Raw genomic sequence first — 10644 nt, 5'->3', positions numbered from 1 at the left:
GAAATCGAATTTTTATTCAATTTTTTGTATGTATTATCTAAATAATTATCTACATATTCGTACAAATTTTTGGATAAAATACATATAAAAATCGCTTGTCACTTATAATAAAAAAATTATTTTTGTCACGTTTTATAATAATTTAAGAATATTTTTGTCGTTATCATCCCGTGAATTTTGTTAGTTTATCCTTTCTCTCTTGTGAATGACCGAAATTTTTTAAAACAATAAAAAAGAGGTATGAAAATTGAATTTTGTTTCGTTTTTTTCATCAACCTTAAAAGTAATATCCAACTATTTTTCGCAAATCAAATGCACAGACTGTTTCTTAAATATAAAAGTCATTTTTAATATGAAATATTGATGGAGATGAAGTGCCAGCAGAAGTGTTGGATATGCAGCCAGAAGTACTGATTTTATTAAATGCTTTCATTTATATTCCATCAGTGATTTGTTAAACCACAAGCAAATTTCTTACTCTCAGACAATGTCCTACCAGTTTTTATGTAGGATAACAACAGAACATACACGACTCTGGCCTATGGACACTACTTCTTTAATACTATCTGGTAATAATTTATAAAAACAATGGGTATCTTTATTTGAATATAACTATTATAATTAATTCTAGAAAGAATATCAATGCTCATTGCTCAATTACGAATTTACGAATGATTCTGAAAACATTGTCAATAGTCAACCGCACAATAAAGCTTAGTAATAAAGAAATATATTTTCAACATCAAAGTTGACCTCTACGCCCATGGGATGATCAATAATTATCAGGTATGGCTTAATATATTGAAGCATTTTCCTTCAGGCCCTTCGTTTATATTATTTATATATATATATATATATATATCCAATACCAGTTCAATTCTTTGAACAAGCTTAGCAGATCAGAGTCAATGTATGCTGAAACTCTGTCTCATCAGTAGACAAAAGTTGCCAAGGTTATTGGCTGCATATATATCATAATTCTTAACAGCTTAAAATAGGAATGGAAGGCAAGTTAGGAAATAAGCAAGTTCATTGTTTCATTATGTCAAGTAAAGCAATATCATCATTCACTGTTATCCATTTTACACATGTTAAGAGGGGCATAGCTAATATAACAATACACACGCACGCCCATGCGCACACGGATCTGAAGGCATGCAAGCATGAGGAAACATAAACAAGGCACAATATTATTCTTCCAAATCTCTATAAAGAAAAAGGAAAGGAAAAAAAGAATTGAATTATCCAGTGAGAAGTGAGGAGGGAGGCTATCTTAGTTCTCTCCCTATAAATCAAGCCTACAAAACTTCATCTCTTTGAACAGTTTGGCATATCCAACATGAGTTTCCTACATTCTTCTTGTGCTAGCACCTCTTGATCATCACATCGCTATGCTGGCTTCAGAAGAAGAACCGAACTTTCTTTGTTCCTTCTTCTTCAAGGAACCATCGTCATAACATGCAAGAAAAGAGTGTGTGTGTTTTTTTCTTTCTCAAGTCCAGAAATCCAACCATTGTGAAGTGCTACATGATTGATCCAAGATTCCACTTGGATCCTCACTGTACCATTTCTCAAGTGATTCCAAAGGAATCTCTAAATGCTGCTCCTCATCATCCATTCTCATATCTTGGTGGTGGTGATGGCGGTGGTGATCTCTTTCCTCATCAGGTTTATCATCAGAAGGTAAAGGTACTGTGTCATTTGAAAAACTTGTCTTTGCTTCTTCTTCTTCTTCGTTAGGCCTCCAATTGCTGTGAGGACTTCCTGAACCACCATCATCTGTTCTACTTCCCTTTGCAATAACCTTCTCTTGTCTTCTTCCATCATGATGAGATGCTGATACCACCATCAAATCATTCAGCTTCTTTAGCTGTTTCGGGAGAAGGGGAAAAAAGGAAAAAGAAAAGAAAACAACACAGTTAAGGCTTCGGAAACTTTATAATATATATTTGTTGAGCATAGTATAAGAATTTTTCATCTCTTACAATCGAACCAAGGCTCGGCATTCAAAGTAAATGAATTAAGAAGTGGAAGTGTAAGTTTTACCTCTAATTGTAAAGAGTCCTTCTCTTTCTTTAGAGACTCAAAGCGAGAAGCTAAGCAGTCATATTCATCTTTAAGCTTCCTATATTCCTGCTCTATTCGTTTTGATTTCCACCTTGCCCTTCTGTTCTGAAACCATATAGCAACTTGCCTTGGCTGCAATCCAAGATCTCTTGCTAGCTGAATCTTCTTCCTTGGCTCAAGCTTGGACTCTGACTCAAATATGCACTCAAGTGATCTAATTTGCTCATCACTGAATCTTCTCTTGTTCTCTATCTTACTCTTTTTCTTCTTAGCATTTTTGTTCTGTGGTAGTGCTACTTCTGAACATGTGAAACTTTCAACATTCTTCCCTTTAGATGCTTGAATATACTCATCATCACCATCCATCATATATGCCTAGTGGGTTCAAAATGGATGATGATTTTAATTTCAAAGTCTATGGAATTGGAATTATTGGTTAGAAATAGACAAATATGTTTGTCACCAACATAGAAAATATGATGAAAATTATAGTTTTAAAAGACTAGTGGGGGGGATCAGGTGCAGAATATATAGCAATAAAGAAAGTATGTTATATTTATGTATATGTATATGTATATGTGAATGGGAAGGTTATTGTTGGAACTTGCAAATGAAGGATCATATGGACCTATGGGATTAGATACCGTGTGGCTCTTGATGTCTTTGGTTCTCTGTAGGAAGAAATTATCTATCTTTTGCTTTCTTTTACTTGTGTTGGCTAACTATAGGGCCATTATTAGGTTCCTATTATACACTATTTTGTTTGTATAAGGAACTTGCTTACTTGTCACTTGTCTTTTGTCACCCCACACAAGCACACGTCTCTATTTTTTTTTTTTTTTAAGAGCAAATGATTATGAGGGGAAAAAATATCCATAGAAAGAGTAACAAGTATTTTTTTTACCTGTAATTGCTAGTATGTACTTGTTGGAATTTAACTAGTTATTATCTATCAAATAAGTTATTTGTATAAAATACGAATATGTATTACACGTGACTATCTATGGCTTTAATTCTCGGAAGATTAGTTTGCTCATGAACAAAATAATCTTTTGGATACTATGGATATGGAATCTTTATTAATATTGGATAGAATATTTTTAAGAAAACTAACTTTTCGATAGTTAAAATTGTGGGTTGATCAATTTCGGCAGCATAAGGAGCCATTGATATGTTACTGTCACCAATTAGTTATGTGGTGAAATACACCATACTGATAAGGTTGATCCAATAAATAAACACTTAAACGACATAATTTTGCTTGTGTCAGCACGTTAATTTGCTATTTCTTTTTAAATTAATATGGACAAGTAATCATTTAACTTTAACCATATGTATTAATATATTTAAAAAGCTTAGTAATTATGCTGTAGACCTCAAGAAACAAAACTACAAAAGTGACAAGAAGGGCAAAAGGACGGAAATATAACAACATAGAAAGTAGAAACTGACATAATCAACATGGTCCCTAATCCCTATGTAATGAAGAGTGTGGGTTTTGAGGTCAGAAATTTCAAAGAAGTGGAACAGCAAAACAAATCGGAAGGAAAATAAATTAGTGTGATTATTGAGCTTAGTGAATAAATTATTCTGTATTGTAGTAGCTGCCAAGAACCGAGTGTCGTAGGACTAAAATGTGATCGTAAGGTTCATCTAAATTGGAGCTTTCTTTGTTATGGAAGGACTTATGTTTCTATTAAAAAAATGGCATTAATTTAGTTTTGTTGTTGGGATCTGTTGACGAGAATTTCTTTCCCTTTGTCATTATTATAATGTTGCTTTCTCGAGTGGGATAGTTAAATGAAGGTCGTAGAAATTTTACAAACTGAAGACCATATGTTTTATTTCTTTGATGTTCACTCTTTTCATAAAGCTGATTAAGTAGTAAAAAGGTGCAATTTCTTAAGTACAAATAATTGGAGGCCAATGAAGGAAGTTAATGTTTTTATAGCTTCTAAGTTTGTTTTGTTTTTTAAATTGTACAAAAACTCCGCCTCCATTATATTATTATTAAAATTAGAATATGATTTCAAATGTTTAAATACTTACAAAATATTTTAGAATTGCCATATAAAAATGATATGGGAAGTTATTATTACTAATTATGCTAACTATCTTTTACGATTTTGGATCAAACACTTCTAAAATAATGAGGTTGAAGTTAGCTAGAAAATATGACAAGTTACTCATGTATAGGAGAATATTTCGACAGAAGTAAAAAAAGAAAAGTGATTTAATGGAGTAATTGGCTTCCACAACAACAATAAGGGAATCCAGGTCAAAATAAAGGATCCTTTGAAAAATTTATGGCCACTAAAGGAAGAAACAGTAACTTCTGGTTCAAGAAAACAGTTTGTAGAGTAAACAAAATTTGATGTATGTGTAGAGAAGAGAGGAAAAGGAACTAATGTAATAGGGGTGTACATGGGTCGGCCACACTGAGTTTGTCTTAACCCAGATTTAATCCGAAATATATACCGAGCCTATTTTTTAGACCCTAATCTAGCTTTAGACTCGATGAAACCTTTACACCTTCGGATCAGGTGAAAATCATGTAAAAATCGGATAAAAACCAGAGTTTTAGCATGTGAAAATCTCCAAATCTCCAACCATTATTTCACAATTCACATAGTAAAATTCACTTAAAAAATTATAACAAGAACCAACCATTATCTAAAATTAAAGAATAACCACAATCAATACTAATATTGTTTAATAACACCAAATAGTTAAGTCACATACAAATAACACAAAATATTATGCATTAGTCTAAAATCTTATACTTCCTAAACATAGAACTTTAACTCATAGTTTTTATAACACAAAACATTAACCACAGAAGAATAGTCATCATCCATCAATTGCTATTAATGTTGTCAACTTGTTCCTTGTGATGTGGATGCATAGTAAAACCTACAAAACATATAAAATTACTCATTTTCATATAAGAGATTATTACTTCAAATAATTAAGTCACAATAATAAAAATATTATAAATGTACCTTCAATAATCCTCTGACTACTATCAAATTGATCAAACTCTTGATCTCTAACTTCTTGTTTAGAAGGGCACAACCAACTTTGAGTGCATATCAAAGTTTCAGTCATTAATGGTGACAAAGAGCTGCGGAAGACATCAAGCACACGTCCATCAGTGCTAAAGCATGATTCAGAAGCAATGGTTGAGACCGGAATACCTAAAACGTCACGGGCTATGAGAGAAAGAATCTTGTATTTTGAAGCATTCACTTTCCACCAAGCCAATATATCAAAATTCTCATCTTCCATAGTATTCTCGACAAGATACCTCTCCACATCTGACTTGATATCTGCATTAGTCTTCTCTCTTTTTTGTATTTTTTGTTTCACATATTCACTCTATTTGAGACTTTAGTATTGTCATCCAAGACATCTCTAGATGAACTTCCACCATCCTCCCTTCCTTTATCATCTGCAACCTCCTTTTCATAAAACATATATAAAGTCTCCAATGTAAGTTGAACAAAATCAGTCATACTAGTAGACACTTCTTTGTCATAAACATCCTCCAAACACCAACAGAGATAATCTAGTTTGTAATGAGGATCCAATACAACAGCAACAAGTAATAACGGGTTGAATTTGTCAACAGGTCCCCAATATTTATGATATTTATTTTTCATAGAATATGCCATAGTTCCTAACAATTTAGAAAGATTGTGGCTCCAATATGTTAATTGAGAAGCAATAGATGCAATTTCATAAAAATATTTGTTTGATGTAACATGCAAAGAAGATGAGAAACTCAAAGTTATCTCGTAGAAGATTCTCAAAAACTCAATGAATAATTTAGCATATTGTCAATTAAGTAGTGTAGGTGGACCAACTTTTCTTTTTCTCCCACTATCATATCCAAACCATCTAAGAAAATTAGGTTCTTGATAATAAAGTCTACCAAAAGCTTTTTTAAATTTTTCGCCATGTTCCAACATTAGATAGGTAGAATTCCACCTAGTTGGAACATCCAAGCACACAAGGCTTTTAGATTCAATCAAGTCAGCCTCAATGCAGTCTTTAAATTTTTTAGTCCGTTGAAGAGAGGACCTAACATACCTGACAGCATTTCTAATGCTTTCAATTGAAGTTTGTTGCTCTTAATTCCTTCCTTTACTATCAAATTAAGAACATGAGCACAACATCTTATATGCATATACTTTCCTCCACACACCAACCTACCTCTTGCACCTAATTTCCTTTGAAGGTAAGTAATAGTCCCATCATTCGAACTTGCATTATCTATTGTGATTGTGGATATTTTTTCAATTTCCCACTCTCTCTCAAGCATTTCTCAATTTCTCTTCCTACTGTATCACCTTTGTGGTTCTCAGTCTGACAGAAATTTATAATTCTCTTTTGTAACTTCTATTCTTCAGCAACAAAATGTGCAGTCAAGCTCATATAACTATAATTCTGATTTGATGTCCATCAATCCGTTGTCAAGTAAACCCGAGCACATGACTTTGCCAACCATTCTTTTAACTTTTTCTTTTCATCTAAATAAAGTTGAAAGAAATCTCTTGAGACCGTCACCCTAGATGGCACCGTAAATCTTGACTTAAATCGATTTAACATTTTGCAAAACCCAATCCCCTCAACAACTTTAAACAACATTTCATCAAGTACAATGAACTTAGCTACAGACTTCTTACAATCTTGCAAGATATAACCTTTAAAGGCTTTGCATAGTTCCTCTTCTTCATCAATTTTAGGCATATAACCATAAAGTATCTCCTGCTTCTCCACTTTAGTAAATATCCACTTATGAGCACTCTTCAAGTACTTGTTTAGAGAAATTGTGCCATGTTTAGTAGGGTAACAATTATATTTTTTTTGCCATTGAATATATTTAGCTTGGTGCTATCCCTTTGTCTCAGTCAATGGAAGTTTAGTAAAATGCTACCAAACATATGATTTTTTCCTAAACAAACAACATTAAGAATAAATTCAGCAATAATCAGCAACACATCAAAAGTTCAGCAATAATTAGAACACACTTAAACAGGAAGAACAAAGTTGCACCTAATCAAAAGTTTCAATAATCAAGAGTCATAACAATAATCAAAATTCTGATTAGAATAATAATTAAAATTTTGATTAGAACAATAAACACCTAATCAGAACAATAATTAAATACTGAAAAAGGAAGAATAATAAACACTTAATCAGAACAATAATCAGAATTCCTAATTCAAAATTTCAATAATCAAATCCCTAATCAGACATTTTAATAATCAAAATCCTTAATTAAAAATTCCAATAATCAAATCCTGAATCATAAATTTCAATCATCAAAATCTTGAATCAAAAATTCCAAAAATCAAAACCCTAATTAGAAATTCCAATAATCAAAATCCTAATCAGAAATTTCAATAATCAAATCTCTAATAAAAAATTCCAATAATCAAATCCTTAATAAGAAATTCAAAACATTAATTATTTATCTGAGCTTGAGCAGGGGCCAGAGAAGAGAAGAAGAAGAAGACCAGCGGCAGAAGCAGTCGTCATCATCATTCAGGTCTTGATGGTCAGAGAAGCTCCATCGCCATTTGTAGTCGTTATCGTCGTCGAGGGACGTTGTCACCGGGAGGCGAGAGGCAGTGCACCACCGTCGTGACTTTGAGGCTGGGGAGCAGTGATGGACACTGTCATGGTGGCTGGTGAGAGACAGAGAGAGGGCTGAGAGGGAAAGAGTGCGACGGTTGGTGAGAGGCACAGAGAGGCTGCGACGGAAAGGCTGGCGGTGGCGCCGTGTGGGCATGAGGGGAAGGGCTGAGATGGGACTGTGGCAAGGTGCATGACTGTGTAAAAGCGGGCTTGTGAGGTCGTGGATAGTGGGCTCGTGGCTACATGAAAGTGCCCTAGTTCATTGTGAAATCTGAAATGTGAATTATGATTCTATACCGGGTTAGGTCCGGGTGACCCGAGCTATGACCCGGTCCCGGTTTCATCTCTCTCACTGGTTTTATTTCTTTTCTCCGGATCAGTCCCGGATCACTTCAGGTCCGAGCCGAGTCTTTAAGTCAGACTGAACCATACCATGTACACCTCTATAATGTAATATCAATTAATGAATTATGAAATGTAATACAAGACTAACTCTTCTATTCACTGAGACTGACATATATAGTTATACAAGCCTTGCACATTATTACACTTATCATAATAGAACTATTCTAATAGAACCCTTCTAATAATAGCAACCTCTAACTAACTATCAAAACAGAATTCTAACCTCCACTTTGACCTATATCCTTGACACCTCCTCTTAATTCAAGTTGGTCCTAGAAACAACTTTGACAATAGTTTGGTCAGAATATCAGTTATCTACTCATGGCCAAGAATATGAATTACATATAGTTCTCAGCTGGCAACTATATCATGAACAAACTGAATGTCTAACTAAAAATATTTGATTTTGTCATGGAGTACTGGATTCATAGTGAAGAGGACAGTACTCATTATCACAAAAAATAGTAGGTGCAATGATCAGTGTTACTTGAAGCTCTTCCAACAAGTTCTTGAGCCAAAACATCTCAACCTCACATGCTTTAACACTCCAAAACTCTACCTCAGTTGATGACCTTAAGATTGTCACTTGTTTTTGAATTTGGATCATCTAAATTTTGAATTTTCACTTTAGAGGGTAAAGTGTGATCTCTCACCTTTGAATGGTTTCTCTCTCGTATTTTTTCTTGGTCCCACCTATGGTATAAATGATGAGAGATCACACTTTATCCTTTAAAGTGAAATTCAAAATTTAGAGGATCCAAATCCCTTATTTTCCATACCACCAAGAGACCAAGTTAGTTTCTATGAAAATGCAAACTCCTGACACTGATTTGGGGTCATCTAAATCTGAGGCCCAATCAGCATCAACAAACCCATATAACCCTAAAAGTCGTTGTGTATGATCAATCTTTGATCTTTTGTTCCTTGTAGATAGTGGAGAATTCTCTTTACAGCTTTTCAATGAACATATAATGGCGAATGCATAAATTGACTCATTTTACTCACCGTAAAAAAAAATCTGGCCTAGTGATAGTAATATATTGAAGAGTTTTTGTCACGGACCGATAATGACGGATCTAAAAAATTTTAGAACTACGAGCAAAATAACATTGCCAAATAATAAAAAAAATTGACATTAATATATTTAGATATTTAAACCTTAGAGTATATTAGTTACTCAAGTTTTTAATAAATAAATGTAATTAGTAATGTAAAAGTATATTAATTTAAAAGTATTTTTTTATTCAATATTTTTGTAATATTGCATGTGTAGTATATTTATTATTAATACTAGCGATTAGTCAAGCATCTAATACTTGTCAAATTATATTTTTATTGATTAATTTTTATATGATACAAAAAAGAATTATTATCTATAGCTAAAAAATATAAAGAGTATAACTTGAATAAACTAATTTAGAAATTTCACCATTTTTTGTCTGAATTTTTATTAAAATGATGTGAGAGGGACAAAAAATTTATAAAAAAAATAAAAATTTAAATTAAACAACTACAATTCTCTTTATGTGTAGGTATAGATAAAATAATATCTTTTTCTATTTAACAAATATTCAAATAATTTTTAATATTTAATTAAAAACTTGACATTTTATAATATTATGGTAAAAACCTTTTCGACAAAAATAATATTATATGTATAAACAAAACTAAATTAAATAAAACAATAAAAAGTAAATAAATGATATATATTATAAAAGATATTAAATATTAATAATCTCATTTATATTTAAAAATGAAAGAGCTCTGAACCTGTTGACATTAGCTGGAGTAAAAAAATGGTGGGTGTTGAGATAGAACTAGCCTCTATCATACCTAATTTTGAAAGCAAATCACATATAAATTTTGTTTTAGAAAGGTGAAAATTTGACCTTGTTCAGGCCATTGCACTTCTATTTCTAAAAAATAATTATGCCTGCCCAAGTCTTTTAAAGGGAACACATTGTCCAACCTTTTCATCATGTTTTCAATTTCTAATGAGTCATTACCTATAATAATTATATGAAAAAATAGATAAAAATATACTTAAATTTTTATATGGTGGACAGATGTACCCTTCAATTTTTTAATGAGTCATTTACACATATGAATATAAAATTTCGTTGTCAATTTTATCCTTCCGTGATCTGAGTAATTTTTTCGGCAATGATGGAGGCCAGGTAGCACGGTATTGTGTGATGTGGCCAATTTGGGGTGACACAGTGGAAAATAGAATTATTACATTATTAAATTTATTGAAATAAATATAAGAAAAGGATACAATGAAACTACTGTTCATCCTCTTCATTCTCCAATTCCTTCGAACTCTAAGAACCCTAACACAGGGTGAAAAAAAATTCTTCCTTCATTCTCTTCATTTTCTTCTATACATCTTCTTCCTTTATGTCGTAATAGGGGTTTGTAAACTCTAATATATCAAAATGTCACACTCTCAACGAAGAAAGAATATACCTCATGCTTGTGCCAATGATTGTGGTGGCTCGTCTTCTGCCCCAAAAAATAGAAAGAAGA

At 32.4% G+C, this 10644-nt stretch overlaps 1 protein-coding gene across 1 annotated transcript; it reads right to left on the bottom strand.

Annotated features, from left to right (window-relative positions):
• Positions 1-1012: 1012 nt before the first annotated feature.
• Positions 1013-2787, bottom strand: LOC112784139 (uncharacterized). Its single transcript, XM_025827255.3, has 2 exons — positions 2047-2787; positions 1013-1870 (listed from the first exon to the last, which is right to left on the bottom strand). Exons 1-2 carry the CDS (start codon positions 2434-2436, stop codon positions 1493-1495), a joined length of 768 nt encoding a protein of 255 aa, XP_025683040.1. The 5' UTR covers positions 2437-2787; the 3' UTR covers positions 1013-1492.
• Between the last annotated feature and the right edge of the window lie 7857 nt (positions 2788-10644).

Source organism: Arachis hypogaea, chromosome 20 (genome assembly GCF_003086295.3).
Source record: "Arachis hypogaea cultivar Tifrunner chromosome 20, arahy.Tifrunner.gnm2.J5K5, whole genome shotgun sequence".
Classification (NCBI taxonomy): Eukaryota; Viridiplantae; Streptophyta; class Magnoliopsida; order Fabales; family Fabaceae; genus Arachis; species Arachis hypogaea.
The sequence above is the reverse complement of the archived record's forward strand: the minus strand, read 5'-3'. Positions and strand labels throughout refer to the sequence as shown.

What these genes read in the sequence shown, in the direction of transcription:
- LOC112784139 (XM_025827255.3), bottom strand. Translation starts at nt 2,436, where the DNA reads ATGATGGATGGTGATGATGAGTATATTCAAGCATCTAAAGGGAAGAAT. An exon ending in AGGACTCTTTACAATTAGAG is followed by an intron (nt 1,871 to 2,046) that starts GTAAAACTTACA and finishes CTCCCGAAACAG; the next exon opens with CTAAAGAAGCTGAATGATTT.